Here is a 25,660-nt window from a genome sequence, read left to right on the forward strand (position 1 = left end):
TTATTTGCATATTTTAGAGTATGGAAACCAATCAATATATATTTAATTGTTCTATGTATATATAAATTGCACCAACATGTGAGTAAATTGACATACGAGCTCAGTCTCGGAACGCATTAAGCTCGTAAGTCGAAGTATGACTGTATATTAAATTTTATTTTAACGAACAAATGGGTCTTTCAGTTTAAGCAATTCATTTTAGACATTATCTGCTGCATGTGAGATGAATGTTTTTAGAGTTAAATGATTGCCATGTCCAAATCAAGGCAACTGTGACAAAGGAAGCAGACATTTTATTTGGACATAACCTGTTGGATGTTTGCTCACTTTTTCTATCCTAACATTTGATTTTCCTGGAAATGTAAACACTGTGTAATTTGAACCTTAATCATAGGTATGGTTCAAGTTGGCATAAGTTTGTGTTTTTCTTTTCTGCTCAAGCTGCTGTTCACTTGAGTGGCTGGCTGACTAGACTGTCAATTTCACTGATGTCTTTAATTTCTTGTCATGTTTTCCATGTCGAGTTGTTTGCGCTGATTTGCTATGGCGACAACAGTTTAGTTAAAAAGACTTTTTTATTGAATGATAGCTGTGACATATTTTCATCAATCTTTGGATAAATAGATTTTAGCAACTCGAGAAAAGCTAAAATACTCTCGTGGCCCGCCGGTCAATTAGGTATCTTAAAAATGACTCACTTGTTAAATGATGCCAAAAGTGAATAAAAGAATTTTAAAATGTATAATATGTACCTTTGTGCAATATATCAATTTTGTTGATGTATTGCATTAAAGACACTTGTTTAATACAAGCGCTAATTCCCAAGTCACGGTCTTATGTTAAAGTTTCTTGATTGTGAAATAAATACTGCTGACGGACAATGTAGACAGCTGCAGATGGTAGCTGCTCTAGAAGTTTAGTAATATCACATTTAACACCCTGAAAGCTTCTGTATTGTGCAAAGGAAGGCTGAAAGTTACTGACACGCACACAAGTATGCCATATTTTAATGCTATAGTAAGATGTATGGTATGAAGTTAGGTCCGCTTAGTTCCTAAATATACATTGTCTGGCTATTACAAATATTTTAGACAAGCATTTCGAAAAAAAAGATTTATAAAATTAGTAGCAATTGTTACCACTACAGACTATTTATTCCTAGTTAGAGCAATGGCTCCTAAAAACATAACATCTCTTCTTGTCTTTCTTTTCACGCCTCTTCAGCTGTAGCTGGTTGTTGAACAGAATGAATAACTCCTCAACATTGGGTGGATAATTTTGTTCTAGTTTAATTGCTTTATTTTGTAAAAGAACTAAAATCTTTTGAAAGAATATTTTGAAGGCTGAGCTGACAGATCATTTGAAATGTTTTTTAGATTTAACAAGTCGATGCTGAACTGAATTTTGATTTTCGCTATCAGCTTCGCAGTAAGCTGCTATAACGAAATTTTTGACATATGCTCAAATGTTATATAGGTTCAAATATTTATCATCAATCATATTTTAATGTATATTCTGCTTGTTTAATACTTAAGTTTCATAATATACTAGTACCCTGGCAGTCGAGGGCACTGCTAGAGATCTTCAGATATAATAACTATACATACAACGACACCGGAATGCCAGTAGGTGGTGGATTTGCTCCTTTGTTCCAGTCTCGGTCTTTCATGCCGAAAGCTCGTTGAGTTCGAATCCTGTATTGTGCAATCTTTCTCCTAACATCCAACTGTGGCTTCGCACAGGCCTAAGGATGTACACGGCTCTTATAGTAAAGGTTACGAATAGTAAAGGTCCTTTATACACTCCAACAATTCTGATTGCTGCTTTAAGTTAGGAATGTAATTTGTTAAAATCATCGTATTTTCCAAGATCTAGAAAAACAAAATAACTGAATCTAATGAACTATAACAATTCATTACTATTACTAAAAAAATGCAATAATAGAACTTTCATTAAACTGGTATTTGAAATTGCTAACTGATTACCGATTTGTTTTATTATTACTAGTTTGCTGGCTGTTCCGTGCAGTGTGAGTGATCATCAAGTGTAATAACTATGTGTACAATTATTCTTTGACTTGGCAAGGTGGTGCAGTTGGGTACAAAACAGGCAGGCTTGGGTATAAAGCGGAAATCTGAGATGGGTTTTTGTGTTAGGCAATCAATTTTCCTAACGCTTTTAGTGTGGTTTCAAATAGGTGGATGCAGCTCTTATAGTAAAGATCACTTTTAATGAACTGCTTCATTGAGCTTTAAGCAGTATGATCATCATAGGAAAGTAGCATAGTTTATTGTACGATGAGTTGAATATGTATTATCAGATAAGACAACTATTCAAGACACTATTCACGTTGTTTACTTGACTGGGTTTGTTGAGCTTTCTCTTTAAAGAATTGTCTCTGCTCCACCTTTTTCACCCAAAGTGATCAATATTGTTTAGTATGTGGTCAATTGTCAGCCATGACTTTTTCATTTGTCTGATAGCTAATTCAATTCGAACTCCTACGAAAGTTGATTCGTTAAGAAAGAATGATGGTTTTCTGCAGTGAAGGTGCTGAGACCAGATTTAACGGAGACGGCTGACGGAGAACTAGGCAATATTACTGTCAAGCTCCCGCTGCCACCAGGATTTGCAAACACCCTCTATCTTAATGACACGAAGTATGAGGAGTACTTCACTAAATATCAGGTTGCTATAGAGTAACTATACATGTAGATCATGGGACTTCTTAATATGATGTACTGTTGTTACTCACTGCTGATTGCTAGAGAAAGTTTTTGTTTGGAGAAAGTCCTACAGTAATTCACCTGTCGATAGCTATCGACCGTCTCACCAAGTCTCATGTGTACGTGAAATCCCTCAAAGATGAAGTATGATGTCTGTATAATTTATTGCAAGCAGAGGCTGTGTGTGTTTTTAAGAGCATCGTTGCACAAACAATGTCTCTATGGTCGTGACTGGGCATGTCTAAGTCTAGTGGTAAGGGAACCTGAACAACTGGAGACATGTCCAGTTGCAGAGAGGAATTTAAGTTTGGATATCATTCCTATCACCACTAGGGGCTCTTTTGGGAATTGAATTCCAACCTGTCTCGCCAAGCCTCAATTCACCATCCATGTTGCCTATTAGCTTGGCAGAATGCAATAATCTTGTGCTACTCCGTTCGTCATCTTTCACAATTTCAGTGAATTGTGGATTTTTTAATAGGCATATTTACATGTATATTATGCATAAAAGAAAGGGGATGAAGTCAACTTAGATTTGTCAACATATCTAGCAAAAAAGAAAGGAGCTATTAGCCCTTGAGCTTCCTAGACTAACAATTAAATTTGGGAAGCAAGGCTATACAATCTGGTAGCTGATCAAAGATAGAATAATTACTGACAAGAATTATTTTGGCCACATGGTCTTCTTACAGCAATTGCTTTTCCGTTGGAAGGATTAACAACAAACCAACCTATGCAGTTTTCTAGTAAGGCAACATGGTGTGCCAAATTTATAAATTATAGTCTATTGATTTTTACACAAAACAGCTCACAGTTGTAAACTTTGTTTGATGTACAGTAATACTTCAACTTACGAGTGCTCCAACGTACGAGAAACTTGAGATACGAGCCAGCTTTTAAGCAAGTTTTAGCACTAACATACGAGCCATGTTTGAGATACGAGCACGTGAGTCAGTTGCCAAGTATGCCGGATGTGTTTTATGACAACAGCATCAATCTGTATTTTTCAACTGCACAGGTTATACTTTTGTACCGTGTTTTTGTGCGCGCTTTTCAGTGCAGAATTATGTGAATTAAAAGTACTCTGCGTAGACCGAAAGTTTGCCAGTAAAATGAAAAATAATGCAAAGAAAAAGCAAATGATAACAATTGATATTAAACGGAAAATTATTGAAAAATATGCGAAAGGTGTATGCATGATTGAGCTAGCTCAGCAATTTGACAGAAATACATCCTCAATTATCAAACAGAAGGATTATATTCAGGGCATTTTTGCTCGCAAAATGACTAACCGTAGTTTCTAAACGGCGCTGCGATCTTCACGACCGCTGATGGAGAGACCGCTCAGGCATTGGATAAAAGATAAACAATTGGCCGGTGACAGCGTAACTGAAACGACGCTATTTGAAAAGGCCGGTGCTATCCATCAAAACTATAAAAATAGACATTCGGACAAGTTGGCTAGTGGTTGTGCATTAAATCTTTGTGACGACACCTGTGTTCGTCCTAATCGCAACATGTTGAAAGGGCGACAAAGGCAAACGTCCTTAAGAGAGGTTCATCTTAAAACGGGCGGCTAGTCGTGATAGCGAAACAAAGGAAAAATCAGCTAACTAGTGAGAAACTTCAAACTATGAACGCCGAATAAATTTTAATTACGTTAAGTTAAAAATGAAAGTTTGCTTTTAGATTTGCTTCTAAGTTTGTCTTTTAAGACTTTGATAAACTACAAATTTATCAAAGTCAACTGTTGTAATGAAGGATAACTTATATATCTCTCTCTGGCAAATGCTAGCGTTAGCTGCTATTGTATGTATTTAATTTTACATTTTAATTTAACACATTTCCTTGCATTATTTTTTATTTGTTGCTTTTTGAAAGCAAGTGGTAAGATAGGACAATAACCAACATGTTCTTTCTGTTACAATATCTTGTTTTGAGTGTTTTATTTGCATTTTTCAGAGTATGGAAACCAATAAATATATATTTAATTGTTCTATATATAAATAAATTGCACCAACATGCGAGTAAATTGACATACAAGCTCAGTCTCGGAACGCATTAAGCTCGTAAGTTGAAGTATGACTGTAATGTCTTTACCAGAGAAATGGTAGAGCTACCTCCTGGTTTCTCTGCAATAACTGCTATGTCAGTGTTCATCGTGCCAAAATATTTATGGCATGAGTAACTTATGCATAGCTGCATTGATTGTTTACCGAAGTGAAATTAGCAGACAAGTTGAGTTTGTGGTCAAAGTGCACACTAATTAGGGTATTTTTGATCATCCCGTTGTTAGGCAGCTAAGATTATAAGGCTATGCTTGAAATATCATTTTATATCACAGGGCTACTATGACACAGCAGACTCTGGGTTTAGAGACAAGGAGGGCTACATATCTGTCATGGCCCGCACTGATGATATAATTAATGTGGCAGGCCACAGGCTATCAACGTCAGCACTTGAAGAGGTTTGCAAGTTTTCCCATGCTTCTAGAATATAAAACTTTTTCGCAAAGATTCGGACATCTGAGGAGGGTTAGAAGCAGTGTAATATTTTATTTTTTATGTTTTACTTGTACTAAAGCAAAACTGCAAGAGCAAAGGAAGTGTTTAGGTGAGATATGATGCAGGTAAGGTTCGGATAAGTTATGGAATGGGTGAGGGACTGTACATGATATATATATATGGGCAAGAGATTGTGTGGGATACGCATGAGCAAGGTATGGGATGAGATATATTGTTGGATAGACATCTATTTATAAATCTCAAAGGTTGCCATTGTCTGTCGTCGTTCGGTGTATGTCTAGCTATGGCTGAACATGCACCCAAGCTGACCCATTTGGCTACACAGGATGCAATGGATTCATTGGTGAGATATGAGTCATTATCTGGATTAAAATACTCATAGCGACTCTGCTTTACACACAACGTCACTAAAGCTTGCTGTGTCTCTTTTATTAGTACATATGTTTAGCAATATGTATACTAGCTTACTCATATTAGCCATTGGCAACTAAATTATCTGCTACTGTCTATAAGCTGTTTTCACCACCCGTGCAACTCCCCGAATTCAGCTAGTATATTCAGTCAAACATGGATAACTCGCCCTCGGATATCTCGAACACATGGTTAACTCAAACGGTTTCTTTGGTCCGCTCCCACGTAATGATAAATTGCTTTAGATAACTCCACCTCAACTCTGTTAACTCAAACAGTTTTTTGCCCAACGGATACCGAGACGGTTGTTATCGCTTTAGAAAATCACTTTATTCCAAGCCGTAGCGGTAAACCTCAACTTTTCGTAATTCATAGGCAGCGTTATTACCACCATCTGCAAAATATTTTTGTCAGCGACTTTTTTAAAGGTTTGGTGAAATTTGATTTTTACCAAACATCCGCTTAGTGATGGCCCTTCGAAGGCAAGGAAAAGTGAGGTAACTTTCGCATAAACTTCAAGAAAAATCGGCAAAATGGATCTTGATTAAAACGCTCAATAGAAAAAGATGTCTTTTCTCATGAGCATTTCAACAACGATCAAGTTTTGCCAATTTTAATCTAAAAAACGTCCTGGCAATAACATCACTTCAAACAACAAACCAATCTCAAGTGATAGAAAAATCTCTATACTTTATGATAAAAAAAGTTTTAAACTTTACATTAGAAGCATTTAATTTGAAACAAGCCATTTATGCTTTTGATTTATATTATAATTTGTATATGTACATGTATCTACTGATAAATACATGCACTTGTGACAGTGCTCTAATAACTTGAATGCTCTGATAACACTTTCGCTCGGTCCCTTGAAGTTCGAGTTATCCATGTTTGACTGTATATAGATTAATTGTTTGCTAATGTTGTAATTTGAGAACATCAATCTTGTGTCAGCAAAGAATGTGCAGCTGAGATGATATGGAAATAATATATTTGCATTGCTTGTATGTTGCTATTGTATTCGTGTATATCATCTGTTGGCTTTACTTTACTGTTGGCTCCTTTGCTATTATTCTTATACATATACTAGAGGCTGCTTTAAACCATAACTGTCACGAACAATTTTTATTGTAGTTACTAGGTAAATCAGACACGCTGATTCCGATTTTGTACTCAAAATAAAGATTAGTCCACTAACCTTCAAAGTCATTTTGGCTTTTTTAAAGCGTTTCAATATCCGTTTCGAAAACAACACAATCGGCATTACAAGCTCCGCCCATAAATATGTGACGAAACCTAGCTTTTTCAGAAACGGAAGTTAGGAAAGTTTAGTCCGATTTAGAATAATAGAGATGGGTGTCTTATAACCCGTTATTATCTAAATCCAGCCTGTAAAATAATTTCCGTTTTTTATGAAAGGGATATAAACTATTTAAAATTGCTCGCAGCTTGTTACATGACGTTTAAATGGGCTGGACGCCGAGAAAAAGGAGCTCAAAAAGCGCGGTTTTATCACGAGCTAGCGTTGTTATCGCGCTTTTTAAATATGCAATGCTAAATAGCTTATCTACCTTTCAGAAAAGACTGATATTATTTTTAAAGCTGGATTTAGATATTAATAGATTTTAAAACACCCATCTCTATTATTCTAAAGCGGTCTAAACATCCCTACGTAACTTTTGTTCCTAAAAAGCTAGGTTACGTCAAGTATTTATGGGCGGAGCTTGTTATGCCGATCGTGTTGTTTTCGAGACCGATATTAAAACGCTATAAAAAATCCTTTATTACTCTGAAAGTTAGTGGCCTAATCTTTATTTTGATTACAAAATCGGAATCAGCATGTCTGATTTACCTAGTAAATACGATAAAAGTTGTTCGTGACAGTTATGGTTTAATGTGAATCTCTTTTTGCGTAAATTTCACTAAACGTAAAAGATTTATGTAAAGTTTTTGCATCGTATCATGTAAGAAATTCCATATAACGTAAAACATCAAGTCAGTGCAAGTTCTCAAATCCAATGTGAATAACAAAAGTTTTATAGCTATAGCCTTCAAAGTATCGGTTTTCTTACCGCGCAGAACAAATAACCTATCTGGAGTATCTATTATATATATGTACGCGTACCCTATAGCTATAGCCTTCAAAGTATCGGTTTTCTTACCGCGCAGAAAAAATAACCTATCGGGAGTATCTATTATATATAGGTTATATATATATATTACCTATTATATATATAGGCTATATCCTATGTACGTGTAACCTCACAGTCTAGTGGGGCATTGGAGATCGTCAGCCGCCCCGATAAAGCACAGAGAACAAGTAGCTGCACAGTTAGTTGGAAACACTGCAAGGTGCTCGATTGACTCAAGCTGAGTGTCACGAGTTGGAGTCCAGTTAAAAGTTATCTTTTATCACAACTTCTAATGCTGGAACAGATGGACTGACAGATACTGCTTTTATTATAAAGATATATTGCTTTTACTTCATTTTAGACATTTAAAATACTTTTTCTCCTTTTTTTTGCAGTGTAGAGCGTGCTGTAGAGAAAAAAAATGAAAAAATTGATTTAAATTGATAGTGAAGGTGGGTATTCCCCATAATGTGAAGTTACCGTAACTATGGACCCTAACGCAAGCGCAACTGATAAGAAAAAGGGAAACGTTGTCAACACAAACCTGTTACCCCCTTTTACTGTACCGTCATTAAATTAGGAAGTTAACTTTTTTTCATATTGAAAGGGATGAGTATTGGAAGATCTTGGAACAGATTTGACAATTTAAACGTATTTATGTAGCCTATAATGTAGAATCTCTGTAACATAAACATTCTCAGAACGATAATTTACGTTGTACAGGCGCCTACTGTACATCAAAGCCATCATGTATCAATCACTTGAAGATTATAAGATTACAATAGAATTTGTATTCGTCCTCACTAAACCAACGAACCGTCCTCACTAAACCAACGAACCGTCCTCACTAAACCAACAACCCGTCCTCACTAAACCAACAACCCGTCCTCACTAAACCAACAAACCGTCCTCACTAAACCAACAACCCATCCCCACTAAACCAACAAACCGTCCTCACTAAACCAACAAACCGTCCTCACTAAACCAACAAACCGTCCTCACTAAACCAACAACCCATCCCCACTAAACCAACAAACCGTCCTCACTAAACCAACAACCCATCCCCACTAAACCAACAAACCGTCCTCACTAAACCAACAAACCGTCCTCACTAAACCAACAAACCGTCCTCACTAAACCAACAAACCGTCCTCACTAAACCAACAACCCATCCCCACTAAACCAACAAACCGTCCTCACTAAACCAACAAACCGTCCTCACTAAACCAGCAAACCGTCCTCACTAAACCAACAACCCGTCCTCACTAAACCAAAAAACCATCCTCACTAAACCAACGAACCGTCCTCACTAAACCAACGAACCGTCCTCACTAAACCAACAAACCGCTGCTTCCTAGCTGCCAATACTTTTGTAGTTTATTTATGAGTGAGTCATTAGTGAAAGCTTGTTTTCTTTAATTTGTTAGGACATTATGATTGGTTACTCGTAGGCTATAATGGCTGAGGAGGCGGTTGCGGAGTGTGCAGTGGTTGGTATCAAAGACAAGTTGAAAGGTCAAGTCCCCTTAGGGTTATGCGTTATGAAGCAAGGTTAGTCTTATCAATGCTTTCCTAATGGTCTTATCCGCTACAGGAAGGCACAGAGCTTCTGTAGCAGATGTGATTTTAACCGTGATTTCACCTTAGAGGAAATATAACTATGATGACATCGTAAGTGATCGGAGACCTGAGAGAAAACTTTTTTCTCTTATAGAAAAGTCGCGGCACTAGAATGCGAGGCTATGAATACAAATATGTATATAATAGATATCCTCGATAATTAAAGGATTCACATGCGATTCCCGTAAATTGTAGGTGAATCTTGGCATTTACATTTTACAATTTGTCACTCTGGAGTGATCTGTCAAAACTTGATGAGTTCTGACACATTGAGTAAAAGCAGCCCTTATGATTATGAGAAACACTGGAATATATTTCATTATTAGAGTACTGACATGACTTTATACTGTTTGTGGCCATCATCAGCTTAGGGGGACCTGTTTAGGTTGTCTGAAGGGCAGCTCATATGTAGAAATTCAGTACATTTCATTATTAGGTCTTTTTGACAGAGTTTAGTGTGTAAGATTAATATGGGAATGAGATGCGCTTAAAGGATCTAGTAATTCCACCGTAAATCGACAGTAGAGTCACCGTAATCTTATTGAAACAGAACAGCTGCGGTCACCTCTACAGTTTCCTCTTGTCTTTCACAGTGAAAGCAACTGATATTTATCTATCTCTCTGTAGTTTATCATATCACATAGGTTTGGCTTGTGTCCAGAGATGGTTAAATTTTCCATATTGAATGAATTAACTCTAATCATTAGCTAACATCAGTATTATTGATTAGGCGCTGTTGGCTGTCGTAGGTGAGGATTTTTGAACAAGCTTGTGGTGATATTTGGACAAAATTTTATGAAGAATGTTAATAAATAACTTTATTGAATTTATAGGTAGAAGTAGAAACAAATTATAAGAAGTGTATGATATGTCCATCTCTTTGCATGAATACAAGTGATTATAGCACTCATACCAGCACAAACAGAAGTGACACAATCTTATAGCATGATGTCATAAGTTGTGTTTAGGAGTTTCAAAAGACGGTTAAATTTTCCATATGATTAGTGAATGTCCTCAGATCATTAGCTAAAATCAGTATTATTGGATTATTGGTTAGGTGCTGTTGACTGTCCTGGCTGATATGCAATTTCACAATATCTTACTTCCTAAACATAATGGTTCTCCTCAGTGATGTGTCTTGAACATGCTTGTGGTGTTATTTGGATGAAATTCTGTGAAGAATGTTAACACTTTCAAGACTGACATCGAATTATTTCGATTGGAGTTGCCCTCTCCAAGTGGCTGACATCGAAATAATTCGATCGCGGTTATGCTAGTTCATGGTACTAGTTCTTGACCTTGGATCGGCTAATGTTGCCGATATTCTGATAGCCGTGAGTTTTAGCTTTGTGTACAAAAAAAATTTTGCCATTAGCTTAAATAAAACTGGAAATATTAGCAAAAACCTCAGGCTATGTCAGAATTGTAACTTTCTCAAGTTTTTTTAAAAGTTTGAGAAAACTGCTAGGATTTTTTTCTACATCAAAGAAATAGCTGCAAATGTTGATGAGTTGGTAAATGAAAGTGATAGTGAAGTAGATGTAGATGACTGTGATGATGAGGAAGGTGAGTAAAATTGAAAATACTCTCAGAATTAGTCACAGTAGAAGAAAATCACAGCTTTAGTGAGTAAAAGATGTCAGTGCGGTTTCACTTTATTTAGTGTGTCAAGAAATGGCTTGACTAATGGATGATTTAGAGACACTCATTGATAGACTCCTGATGGTTGTAACTCATCTTGTTAGTCCAATCTTTGGTCACACTCACATCTCATATGATTAGTTGCTTTGGCCAAACTATTATTAGATATGTAAGTGACTACTGGCTAATAGTAGTAGATTACTAGACTAGTTCTAAAACTGCTTCTATAGAGTATACTGCTGCAAAGTAGGATGTTTTACATTCTACAAGCAAATATTTCCCACCCTTCCTCTCTGTTGGGGAGAGGAAGTCAGGGGTATGGAGGGATAGGAAGAGTGGGGTGTGGGGGGATTGAAGGGGTGGGTTGTGGGGGGATAATCCTCCTTTTCCAATCCACCTCTGCCCCAACCGACCGATTTTGAAAGCAAACTGTGGGCTATTCATACATTTATAAATAATAGCTACAAAACCATTATAATTGTATTAGATTACTGATGAAGTGGATAGGAGAATTGGTGGTTGATCCAATTCAGATAGTGATATGCCTATGGATATGAATGATGATGATCACCACGAACTGGGAATAAGCGAGAGCAATTTTGAAACAGACTATTATGTGTTGACTGTTTTTTGTCTTATCATAGGCTTAATGTGAAATAATATGTCATGTCAGACATAAATAAAAGTAGATATAATACAATCAAAGTATTTACTGCAATGAGCAATACCTTGTACTCTGTTTACGAAAAATATCATTTTTGTTTTGAAAAGGCATTCTTTGTCTTGAAGTTACATAGATTAGATTTATCAGAATAAACTCATATTTAGTATGATATGAAAGCTCATGTTTTCAGCTCCACAATGGTGTGCTCATACCTAGCTTTACTAGCATTATGGTAGACATATTATATAAATAGAAAACCTCAAAAGCAGCCAGCCACTGGGGGGAGGATTGTACTAAAGCGGCCAGACTTGAAAGTGTTAATAAATACCTTTATTGAATTTATAGGTAGAGGTAGAAACAAATTATAAGTGTATGATATGTGCATCTCTTTATATGAATATAAGTGATTATAGCACTCATACCAACACAAACAGAAGTGACACAATCTTATAGAATGATGTCATAAGCTGTGTTTAGGAGTTTCTCTTCATTGTCTCAATTGTCTCAATATCTTACTTCCTAAACATAATATTTATCCTCAGTGATGTGTCTTGAGCATGCTTGTGGTGATATATGGATGAAATTTTATGAAGAATGTTAATAAATACCTTTGGGGGTCCTACCACACAAAGCTGTCGTCAGAATAGTCACTTTAAAAATCACTGTCGTCACTTTTAAAATCACTGTCGTCACTTTTAAAATCACTGTCACCTTTTTCAAATTGGTAACCAAAACAACCTCTTTCTTCACATTCGTTATTTTAATACAAATATCTATACTGGTGGCACTGGGTTGCGTTAAAAATCTGAAACTCGCTAGGTTTAAACTTCTGCTAACCAAAAGCATGGCTCAACCAGCGACCTTCACAAACATATTAGTGATGTTTGGGAGCGTTGCTGATTACTCCGCGAAGAGTGACAGCCGTCTTAGGTTTTTAGAGCTATATTTCTTGTACTGAAAATAGACCGAGATTGCCTTTAATAATCACTGTCAGTCACAGACTTGGAAACGGATTTGCTGTCAATGTCGTGGCATTTCATTGCTTTAATTATTTGGCAGTCTATAAATGCTGGGCCAGATGCTTCAAACCAAAACTAGTGAAGTTTCGGTTGACCGTGGTGATTTATGAACAAATAATAAGTTAGTAACGGTACGGCAACACGTAACAAAATTTCCGTTGGTTCTAACCAAAATCACGAAATGATTGAAACACACAGAATTATTCTGCGCTGCTAGAATCGTGCTAGCGAGCACGATCTCAGCAGCTTTTGCAATTAGTATAGTCCAAGAGACGTATAATGACACACAATAGTAAAAGTATAAGTGCAAATCAACATAGTACACACGATGCAACTGCTTAGATTGCGTTATTGAATGCATTTATTGTTTGGACGCTATAGCTACAATTTGTTTATTTTTTAATTATATTTCCTTTTTAGCAGCAAAAGTTTTGCGGTAGAGAATGTCGACATCTCTAGCGCAAACAAGTCAGTTGCATCGTATTTACTATGATAACTTTCTGTAATAATTTTCTTGTGTGTCGCATTATGTTTTCGGACTACATATATCTTAAAATTTGCTCAAGTCGTGTTCACTAACTAAAAATAGCGCGACTTAGACAGTTTTATCGTATGTTCTATGTTGAAATGCTTTCGTATTTTTATTGTGTGTCACGGTACATGTCTTGGACTATACTAATTGCTAAAGCCGCTAGAATCGTGCTCGCTAATAATTTGTTTAATCTGTTAAAAGCGTTCGTCGACGAACTTGGTGGGCATGCACAGCTCAAATAATTCTGTGAATTTTGACCGATTAATTCTGCGTTTTTCGTGATTTCGGCCAGAACTCCGAACCAACGAAAAATTCGTTACGTGCAGCCGTACCTTTAGTAATCCTATTTACGCAATCCTCGTCACCTACATTGGTAAATGGTCGTCTCGTCTGTCACTTTTTAAATATCCCTGTCGTCGGGTCGTCAGAATCGTCACAAAACATGGGAGGACCCCCACCTTTATTGAATTTATAGGTAGAAGTAGAAACAAATTATAAGTGTATGATATGTGTATCTCTTTATATGAATACAAGTGATTATAGCACTCATACCAACACAAACAGAAGTGTGTGCGCGTGTGTGTGTGCATGCGTGTGTGTGTGCATGTGTGCATGGGGACCTGTTTAGGTTGTCTGAAGGGCAGCTCATATGTAGAAATTCAGTACATTTCATTATTAGGTCTTTTTGACAGAGTTTAGTGTGTAAGATTAATATGGGAATGAGATGCGCTTAAAGGAACTAGTAATTCCACCGTAAATCGACAGTAGAGTCACCGTAATCTTATTGAAACAGAACAGCTGCGGTCACCTCTACAGTTTCCTCTTGTCTTTCACAGTGAAAGCAACTGATATTTATCTATCTCTCTGTAGTTTATCATATCACATAGGTTTGGCTTGTGTCTAGAGATGGTTAAATTTTCCATATTGAATGAATTAACTCTAATCATTAGCTAACATCAGTATTATTGATTAGGCGCTGTTGGCTGTCGTAGGTGATGATTTTTGAACAAGCTTGTGGTGATATTTGGACGAAATTTTATGAAGAATGTTAATAAATACCTTTATTGAATTTATAGGTAGAGGTAGAAACAAATTATAAGTGTATGATATGTGTATCTCTTTATATGAATACAAGTGATTATAGCACTCATGCCAACACAAACAGAAGTGTGTGCGCGCGTGTGTGTGCGTGTGTGTGTGCATGCGTGTGTGTGTGCATGTGTGCATGGGGACCTGTTTAGGTTGTCTGAAGGGCAGCTCATATGTAGAAATTCAGTACATTTCATTATTAGGTCTTTTTGACAGAGTTTAGTGTGTAAGATTAATATGGGAATGAGATGCGCTTAAAGGAACTAGTAATTCCACCGTAAATCGACAGTAGAGTCACCGTAATCTTATTGAAACAGAACAGCTGCGGTCACCTTTACAGTTTCCTCTTGTCTTTCACAGTGAAAGCAACTGATATTTATCTATCTCTCTGTAGTTTATCATATCACATAGGTTTGGCTTGTGTCTAGAGATGGTTAAATTTTCCATATTGAATGAATTAACTCTAATCATTAGCTAACATCATTATTATTGATTAGGCGCTGTTGGCTGTCGTAGGTGATGATTTTTGAACAAGCTTGTGGTGATATTTGGACGAAATTTTATGAAGAATGTTAATAAATACCTTTATTGAATTTATAGGTAGAGATAGAAACAAATTATAAGTGTGTGATATGTGTATCTCTTTATATGAATACAAGTGACTATAGCACTCATACCAACACAAACAGAAGTGACACAATCTTATAGAATGATGTCATAAGCTGTGTTTAGGAGTTTCAAAAGACGGTTAAATTTTCCATATGATTAGTGAATGTCCTCAGATCATTAGCTAAAATCAGTATTATTGGATTATTGGTTAGGTGCTGTTGACTGTCCTGGCTGATATGCAATTTCACAATATCTTACTTCCTAAACATAATGGTTCTCCTCAGTGATGTGTCTTGAACATGCTTGTGGTGAGATATGGATGAAATTTTATGAAGAATGTTAATAAATACCTTTATTGAATTTATAGGTAGAAGTAGAAACAAATTATAAGTGTATGATATGTGTATCTCTTTATATGAATACAAGTGATTATTGCACTCATACCAGCACAAACAGAAGTGTGTGCGCGCGTGTGTGTGCGTGTGTGTGTGCATGCGTCAAATACATAGTACATACAATTGCATACATATGAAAAAAAAACAAGGAAAAGGTTCAAACAATTGTATATGTATATCAAAATTCAAACAAAAGTAGAAATGATTGGGCCAGTGCGAAATAGCAGAGCTAAACTGGTCGCAGGCCCAAGTCGACAGCATAAGGCGTAGACATTAATGTTCACCAAGCAGAGCTGAGGTGGAACCTTATCTCTGTCTTAAACTCACCAATAGGTTTATTAATTTCAATGACGCTGGCAATTTATTCCACACTGCAGACATCACAAAGTTAGATGTTCGTTGACCAGCAGATGAAGAATAAAAAGGAGTAGGAAGTGAGGATGATTGAAATCGGGTGTTATAATGTGAAGGTTTTTGAAATGTTTGTGAATGATACAGTTTGTGTGCTCTAATAAGTGATTTGTAATGATACATTCTATCAGCAGTCAAAATCTTAGTCGTGAAATAAATCAAAAGTTGGGTAACCAATATAATACGCAATATTTTCTTTTGAAACTTAATTAATTTGTCAAGGTGAACCCAAGAAGCATTTCCCCATGATTCTAGAGTAGCATAATTTAGAGTGAATAAAAGAGTAGTAAAGCATTATCAGGATCTTTCTTGGAAGTGACACAAGGATCCAAGGAATTGACACAATCTTATAATAGTTAATGCTATGAAATGTATAAATGCTATGAAGAATATTTTAGTTGTGCTTCTGGTAACTTGCAGCAGTCTCAGATAAGCAGTCCATGACTCAACATATCATCGCGCATGTGAGAGAGCATGTTGGCCCTGTGGCAGCATTCAAACTAGTCGTCTTTGTTCCTGGACTCCCCAAAACTCGCTCAGGGAAAATTGCGCGAGCAACACTGGCTGCACTCGCTGATGGCAGACCTTACAAGGTATGTTATAGGTTTAGGGATATCTAAAATGACTATTGGAAAAGGCTATGAGATGAGTAAACAGGAGTCTGTTTACTGATCTAGCTGATAAGTTACCAGTGGTGTTGTACATGTATCTCTCCTCTCAAATATATCGGCTCATATTTTCAGTGCATGAATATGCTGATGCTCTCCCTATGCTGTGAATGTGGGCGAATTTCATTGTTGGAATAAGCTTAATTGAGCGATTATTTGCTTGGCTTCTGGCCAACACGGAACGGAATGTCTTGCTAATGCTTGACCACAGAACATTTGTTGATGTCATGTTGACTAACAGATATCTAGGCGTCCATTCCTTAAACTAGATATGTTTGCTAAAGTAAGTGAATGAGCATTCGTTTGCTTCTTGTGGCACATCAACCGGTGAAGTCAATCCCATTTTATGTTCGGAAATTACTTGTTCAAAAGTGCAGGCAGACAACATAATGTGTTAGGTCAGAGGTCGGCAACCTTTTCCACTCAAAGAGCCATTTGGACCCGTTTTCCCCAGGAAAGACTGCAGTGGGATCCACAAACCTCTTTTGATATTTTTAATTACAAATAAATAAATACGACATGTAACTTTTTTGTTTAGCTTTTAATGCTTTCATACCATGTTTACACCATAAAACAAAATGGTGTGGCATGTATAATGATTTTACTGCTGAGAAAACAAAATTAAACTTTTGCAAAAAAAAGTTTTGGCTGTTTTATTGGCGCATAAATTGTTATAAGGTGTATTACCTGTATTAGTGCTGCTGTTTGTCAGTAGTGTTGTTGACAATATTGCGGTCCTAAGTGGCTGGCCAGCCTTACTAGATTTATAATTGTTTAACCTGTTTGTTGACAATTTTGTTTGTTGACCTATTATAAGGTATCTCGTAGTGATCTGGCCCTCTTGCGCAAATCCTGTAGTACGTTTTTCTGTACATTAATGTTAAAGTTAAAGTCACGTGACGATCATGTGATAAGGTACTAATAATAATACTAGAACGTAAATAATGGCACGTAACAAGCGACAATGTTTGATTTATCACCATAATGACATTTTTGCCTAATTATCTTACAAAATTTAGCGATAAAACTTCTGTAGTATTATGAATTACTTGACATATGGTGATAAAGGAAAAAAATCCAAAGTCAGAGGGAGCCGCAGCGAGGGGATGAAAGAGTCGCATGCCGCTCCGGAGCCGCAGGTTGCTAACCCCTGTGTTAGGTTCACATATTACTATTGTCAATATTACCAAAACATCACTCTGGTATCAATATTATTGGTTATTGATTACGCACTATTAACTGTCCTAGTTAACTGTCACAATTTCTCTCATTGTAAACATAATAGTAGAGTTAGGTAAGGAGCTTTGAACACGCTTCTGGTGATGTATTCATGAATTGCTGTAAATAATGCCAATATAAAGTTTATAAATAGGGTGAAACACTATCAAAGCTGTCTATTCAGCTTTATGATAAGGTGTATGTCAGTTATCATAATACTTTGAATAGCATTTTTTGTACGCAAAACACTTTTGTCCTGTGCAAAATTCGTTCATAGGTGATTAATGAAACACAATTAATTGATCACACAAATACAACATGACAATATGCTGGGAATACTTGTATGATTGTGTTGACCATATTAATTAGGAATGATAATAAAATACATAACAAGTTAGTAGAGTTTTATAAGTTTAGTTATAATAGTGGGTGATATGTAAAGCAGCCGTATGTTTATGAGAAACACTGGAATATAGTTCAATATTGGAGCATGGGCCTGACTTTAGTCTGCTTGTGACCATCAACTTAGTGGACTTTTCTAGGTTGTCTGAAGGGCTGTTCTTACGTAGAATTTGAGTACATTTTGTTCTTAGGTCATTCTGAAGGGCATTAGCTCTTATTAGAAGCTCCTTGATCTTTTTTATCAGAAATGGCTGTCTTTTTCGGGCTTGTCTTCTCACGCACATAAATTGCCAAGTATTATCAATGTAATAGGTACTTCTATTGCTTTTCTGTCCTCTACTTGTTGACATGACACAGTGTGCCACTATACCTGTACCATCATTATTCTTTGGTATTACTCGTTTGCTGTGGTTGTTGCTAGTGTTACTTTTCCCTTCTCCGAGTTAACAGCATCTGCGCTGCTATGACGGAGGATACATTATGGAAATCAGTTATCCTCATCGCTGTCGTAGTCTGTAGGCTGTTGCTGATTCCTGTCATATTGGTGTGAAACTTGTACCTGCATTGGTAGTGAAAAATAGAAAGACAAACATTTAGGTGATTCACAGGAAGTTGTATGAGTTATTAGTTGTAAGTTCCCACTATGTCTATACATGTAAGATATGTGATCTACATTAGTTTTACATGTCAATCATATTGATTAAGTGTACCCTAGGACACTTATATTTCGCTAGTATTTAGTTTCGTGAGTAGCATACAGAGTAAAATTTCGTTGGAACTTAATTTCGCAGCTCTGATGAGTGCGAAAATATAGTGATGTGAAAATAAATGCAGTGGAACAAACATTAGATTCCTCAGGTCCAGTTCACTGGTACGAAATATTTTTCAATTTGGGACTACCGTACTGTTTGGACTATAAACCGCACCTCTATATAAGCTGCATGTGCTTTATTTTCCAAAAACGATAATAAAACAATACATAAGCCGCACCTTACTATAGGCCGCAGAACTAAGGACTGTGCTTTTTAACGTGGCAGAAACTTTGCCATTTAAAACGGAACAGTGCAGAACGGCACAGTTTCGTATTATCCGACGCTTTTTAACTTAGTGCCTAACGGGACAGTACCGTGAGGCATTGTTTCGTATTTTGTTTCACAGCTAGACGTGTACTAATTGGAGATTTCCGTTAGTGCGCCCTAGCGTTAGTGAAAGAAAAAGCCAAAGAATAAGCCAGTGATTAGCCGCACCCTTGTAGGCCTACCTATAAGCCGCATGGCTCAAATCATCAGAAAAAAGTAGCGGCTAATCGTAAGAAAAGTACGGTAGTTTGTATTTGTGAACCGCAGGTAGAAATGTGTAGGCGAGATCAATAATACAATTTGATCGCTTTGGTACTGGTTTTTGTCTTGGTCTACCAGTGTACCTAATGGCGACCTGATCAGGTCAGCTTACATTAAGCTTGCCGTGCCTATAACTGTATGTGATTATAGAAGACCACGTCAACCCTAAGGTCCGTCGTCTGATTAGCTTAGATCGACCTCTCTGGTCGAGCTTAGGTCGACCCAGTCAGGGCACTTTTAGCTGCTGACCCTCGTAGTCAACCAGCTGACCGATGATGCCTATTATACTGGTCGACTTCCGGCATTAATTCTTGCTGACCGCTCAAGCAAGAAATGAAGAGAGAGTGTGTGTGTTTTTAATTGTATTGACTAGATTACAAAACAACTCTCTCCACTGCGGCTATGCCTTCCTTTATATAGGTTGCAGCTCGCCCATATAAGGGCATAATGACTATATATGGTAATAATGACCATATACGGGTTAATGACGCGGGGTTGACTAATAATGTAAGCATGCACTTGAAATGAGCTGTATAATACGAGGAGTAACAAATCTGCCACAGCTTGCTGCAGTTTGTCTCCTGGACTATCAATATCGTCAAGGTCCCTGCAGCAGTGACTGATGTTGTACCAATATTAGAATTCAAGTATTTATATCACGCGGTGCCGCGGTGGCCATGGCCCCGGGTTGTTATTGCTTTTGGTTGGTAATAAAATTCATCACCACAATAATTATTATTCAATTTTATGACTTTCCCTACCAGACTGTCATCCTCATCAGTTACAAATTCAATGACTAAACTAATATCATCATCTTCTTCATTTGTCTAGGCTTTTACAAAAAAACATATTATCTTAATTTGTTTTGCCAAGCTGCTCAGTCGGTGTATTAGCTATAATGAGTTTAGCAAAACTTGCCCAATGAGTCAACCACACACGAAAATTGCCTGCATTTCTAATATGACGATTTTATTGTGAATATCAATGAAGAAAGCCATTTATTTTCCCGTTTTCGCTCGTTCGTTATGATAGTTTAGTTTCGCTCGTTCGTTATGATAGTTTAGTTTCGCTCGTTCGTTATGATAGTTTAGTTTCGCTCATGAAATTTTTGCGAGAGGCTGTTGCCGCGAAAACGCGAAAGTTAGATGCCGCGAATACATAAGTGTCCTAGGGTATATAGTTCTATTAGATGTAATGCTGGACTTTGTAACTGGATATATAGAGGTCTAGTTGAGCCAACAAGTGCTAGTAACTTCACTATCATGATAACTCTAATAGTAGATATAACATAACTTACATGTATTTGATTTCTCCTGTGTGTGGTATTACCTACCTCTGTTATCTCTTCATCGCTGCTAGAATCATCATATGCTTGCTGTATTCTGTCACTCTCTGGCATGCCTCTAGTTTTTATTATCCTCTATTAGTATGTAGACTGTCAGCTAGTTGAACGTGTGCTTTCAATGAAGTTTTTGCTAGTACTGAATGTTTTGCATGCCCGCTAGGAATCTGTAAGCACAGGTGGAAGCACAGGGGGGCACATTACATAGGCGGGCACAGTAGACATTGTCAGTTACATTCAGCATTGTTGGTTTTTCCAAAGGCTAACTGAGTGTCGCCAAGCGTTATGATTACACCCGCCAAGCAGCCAAGCGTGATGATTTCACCTGTTGCACTGTTATAATAGCCTATTATCTAATCATCGAGCGACCCTGCACAACATATTCACTATGTTTCCATGGTGCGCAGTACTGCGAAGCAGCCCCCCTCCGAAGTCGAGGGGATTGTACGTTTCCATGCTGCGCAGTGGTTTTCAGAATTTCAGCAAATTAGCCAGAGAAGAGAAATTGTATAAATCGAATCGCCTGATGGAGAAATAGAATCGATCACGGATACCGAACGTCATAAATGGTCTTTTTATGATTCTGTCGTCATTATACTTTTATTTACAATACACATTCACAAGGTTTTACAAACCTTAACACACTCTTTACAAAGTAATATATTTTTAATAAGTATTTTTAAGTAATATATTATTTATACGTTAATTTAGGACTTGCCACCTATTTTTCGAAATGTGTTGGCATCGATAACAAAGTCCAGAAAAGTAATCACCTCATCATCCTTGTGAATGCAGACCATAATTAAATTTAAGTGAAAGAAGATAGGAAGAATAAAAAAAAACAAGATTAGCGGGACAACCTTTGTACTAGTTTATGGCCTTCGAAGAATCCGTATCCACGGCATGAGAGCTATGCGCAGCCACTGCGCAGTCGCTGTTTCTTTGCTTCGAATTTGCACTGGCTTCGCACTGATCAGTGCGCAGTGATTTCAGTGCGAAGACGCCGTTTCCATGATTCGGAGATAGCGCAACTCCGAAGCACTGCGCATCATGGAAACATAGTGAATGAATCAGACATCACCATGTTTTCACGACTCGCATGATGAGCAAATTTGAGCCAATGCAAAGTAACCGCATCATAGGAACGGCATAAATCCGCTAGCTAAGCTAGTTTTTCGATTCGCAAACCTTTATCGAACCCATCACGCTTGCGAATCATGGAAACGGCACTTGCGAATCATGTACATCAAGTATCGTGACTATTCCATTTTAAACATTTTCATGCTTCAGTCGTTTTTTATTTCGATTTCAGCAGTCTCAATGAATGTCTGAATGTTCGAACAATTGTTGCTAAGCATAGCCTGACAAGACTGCGTAGCTATTTATTGAGCCATTAGTTATGTTAAGACTTGACCTACGGGGTCAAGCGCTTTCTTTAAATGCGCATCGGCCGATGTTTATTGAAACACTCGATTGTAAAGTAACTCAACGTGCGCACAACTCCAAATGTGCATCATGCGAGTCATGGCAACATAGTGGTAGCAAAGACATAGCTATAAGAGAGGTAGTATGACTGGGACTTCTCGTCCAACTAATGGGACTTCTCGTCCAACAAAAAATTTTGCTCTACTATACTAGAAATTCCACTGTCATACAGCCCACGACCAAAGAGATATTGAAAAAAAGAAAGGGTACTGATAGTTGAGAAATGCAAAATTAGCAGTCAAATGGCACTGCAGTGCAATAGGATAACTGCAATGGTAGTTGTAATGTACTGGGTGTGGGTGTTATTATATACAACAAACAGCAATAATGAAAGGAAAAGATTATATGTTTATATCTCTCCCCCTGCAATAGGAGACATGCAATATTGGCCAATATTAGAAGTAAAATGCACTGATATTATTAGAATAACCAATATTATTAATATAGTAATAATATAAAACCAATGCACAATTTTGTTGATATTTCAAAACGTCATAGCTAGCAATATCAAGAAGTTGTGATATTTATATAATTTTGTCGAAAATCTGTACTACGTAGTCATTGTTCTGTAGTCATCCAAACTTATAATTAAATATTGTAATAGCCTCATGAGGATCGTTAGAAAAAAATCATCGTCAATTCCTTTACTTACACTGCGTTGGACATCAGTTAGAATACCAAAGTACTCAAAGTGTCTAAAATGTCAGTTACTTTGAAATCGGCAAAAATGAAACGATTTCAGTGCTCCTACGTTAATTACATAAACCTTCGGTAATTCGACAATGCTATAGACTGGTGAAATGTGCACGTTATTTTTCGTGAAATGCGCACAACTTAATCGTTCTATTCTCTGTTGCTCGGCGTTTCTATTTCCGGTCTTAACTTTTATTAAACCAAGCTTTTCAAGCGTTTTGTGAAGGATTCCAGCCAAATTAATTTGTCTATTTGTGTATAATCCATTCAGATGGGTAAGTCTTTAGAGAATTTCGACAATTTACAAAAACTTGGTAACATATTTAAATAGGCTTATATGTGTTTTGTATCGTTATTATACTTTAACGACTCTTCAAAACGATGGTTAAATTTGTTGATGAGATTTCGAGACAAGGGTTCGTCTCATTGTTAATGAATAATTTTCGTAAGTTGTGTACACATGCATTTATCATAAAAACTCTCAAACTTCGCATCCGCTCGTTTGGTCGTGGGAAAACATATATTAGACTGCTTCAATCTCATCTTTCGTTAAGTTATTCACATGTCAATGTTTCCATCGTAGGTCTCTATATGTCGGCCAAGTAGCCTCTGCCCTCACCGAACCACTTTGGCTTATCAGTTTTATTTATTAAAATAAAATAGCTTCTATTTGTTTGTACTTTACGGTATCAAGGAGTGATGAAAACGTGGTAGAAAAGGTGTACAATTGAGTAAAAGGGTGTAGCTATCTCCACTGACTTAAAAAATGTCTACACCTAGTCATGGTATAGACTAGACATAGTGGCCTAGTAGTTTACTACGTCCTGTTGCTTTCAGTTTTATGACAGCACCATCTCAGTTATTATGTACAGTACAATAAATTTCTTTGGTATAGACCTATAAAGAACATCTTCTTGAAGCATCTTGCCTTTTTATAAAAGCAATAATTTACATTTGTCTAACGCAATCAGACACATTTCTTACATTCTGACCAATCAAACCCTTCTTTCAGGTATTGACCAATCAAACACATTTGTTCTCTTTTGTCCAAACAGTTACAATCCAAACATGTCTATGTTCAGGTGACATAGGCCCTAGAATGTTGCATGTTTGTTTGTTCAACAGAGATAACTCTATTAGCTCTGATACTACAGCCTTATTTAGTTAGGAAACCAGATTACAAAATAAACCTTGTGTAAATAATTAGCTGTTTACCTGTATAAATGGTGATGTTATTCTGTATTTTATGTTTTTTCCTCAATACGGTGTACCCTTGGGTTGCGACGTCTCAGTTTTACGTTTTCTTTCACCTTATGATGTGGAAAAATATGTATTTTTGTCCCCTCGTTACGGCATTTCTTTCGTCGTATGACACCAACAAAGCGCCTCTCGAAATTTAAATTTGGCGGTCGGTTTGCTGAATACGTTGGAATCACGAAGATGACAATTTGATAGTCGCCAAAATCCCTCCCACAATGCCTGAAATAGATATGATACTTGCTCTTTCCCCCTCTCAGATTCATCGCGTTTCGTAAATGCCTGATATTGCAGGAGTGAAACAAAAATTACTGAAAGTGAAAATTTAATGTGTATTTTAGCATTTACATGTAATATTTACTATTAACTCTTATTCATAATAAGTAGATAACTCTGTAACTACAGATCTATATAACTTTAACCCGTTAGCTGTGATGAGTTACTATGATAACTATAAGTTAACCATAGCTACTAAGATTACTATATTATCTTGTTACTAATTTTTAATATGTACATGTACACTATGTATACAAAAAGATTTTGATGTTTTTTACAAAGCGGTGTTCGCATAAGATAATTACTATGGGTTTCTGTACCCCTTCACATGACATTTTTGCCTTATGATGCCGATAATTAATGTTGCATGGCGGGTCCACTATAGCTTATAATTAATATGTTATCATACTTCAACTGTTAGCATATAGTAGTAACATTTCTCTAACATAGTCATTGCTAAACGCTGGTGCGAACTTATCCTAAAACAATTAAAGGATGAATCCTAGAAAGGGTCCTTTGATGAATGGGTTATTGAAATATTTCTATTGTTAGAACACTTTATAAGTCCTATCCAGTTACGTTGTAATTTCTATTCATATCAATTTATTATATAATTGTATTGATTGTAATCGGGAATGTTTAGATTACTGATCAGCAGCAAATGATTAATGTAGGTACTAACGGATGACAACAACTAATTGTTGTCGCTGTAAATCAACAGCTATAAATAGTTTCTATAGCTCTGTGTATGTATTGTACTGCATGCAATAGTAGATATAATGCATATAGCTCTAGTTTATGATGCTTATTGAATTTTATTATCGACATATTGATAATGAGATGAACTAACTCTAGTAATTCCACTGTATATTAACAGTTAATCTACTGTAAGTTAGCTGAAACTTGCCAACTGCAGTCACCTCAACAGTTTTCTATTGTTTTTTCACAGTTATAGCTTCTGACATTTATTTACCTCTCTGTAGGTTATCATATCACATAGATTTGTTTTGTATCCAGAAATGGTAAAATTTTCCATATGATTAGTGAATGTCTTCAGATCATTATCTAATATCAGTAATACTGATTAAGCCCTGTTGGCTGTCATAGGTGATATGTAATTTCACAATATCTTACTTTCTTAACATAATAGTTGTCCTTAGTGATGAGTCTTGAACAAGCTTGTAGTGGTACATGAATGAAAATCTATG

The 25,660-nt window shown here is 36.6% G+C and overlaps 1 protein-coding gene across 4 annotated transcripts in view; it reads left to right on the forward strand.

Moving 5' to 3' along the window:
* LOC137392735 (acyl-CoA synthetase short-chain family member 3, mitochondrial-like) overlaps positions 1 to 25,660 on the forward strand; it is a 50,503-nt gene that overhangs the window by 19,314 nt on the left and 5,529 nt on the right. For all 4 annotated transcript variants that reach the window (XM_068079053.1, XM_068079054.1, XM_068079056.1 and 1 more), the window contains 4 exons: positions 2,546 to 2,688; positions 5,071 to 5,193; positions 9,243 to 9,342; positions 16,192 to 16,364. In XM_068079053.1, the coding sequence (XP_067935154.1) occupies positions 2,546 to 2,688; positions 5,071 to 5,193; positions 9,243 to 9,342; positions 16,192 to 16,364 (539 nt within the window). The remainder of the gene's footprint in view (positions 1 to 2,545; positions 2,689 to 5,070; positions 5,194 to 9,242; positions 9,343 to 16,191; positions 16,365 to 25,660) is intronic.

This window comes from Watersipora subatra, chromosome 4 (genome assembly GCF_963576615.1).
Source record: "Watersipora subatra chromosome 4, tzWatSuba1.1, whole genome shotgun sequence".
NCBI lineage: Eukaryota > Metazoa > Bryozoa > Gymnolaemata > Cheilostomatida > Watersiporidae > Watersipora > Watersipora subatra.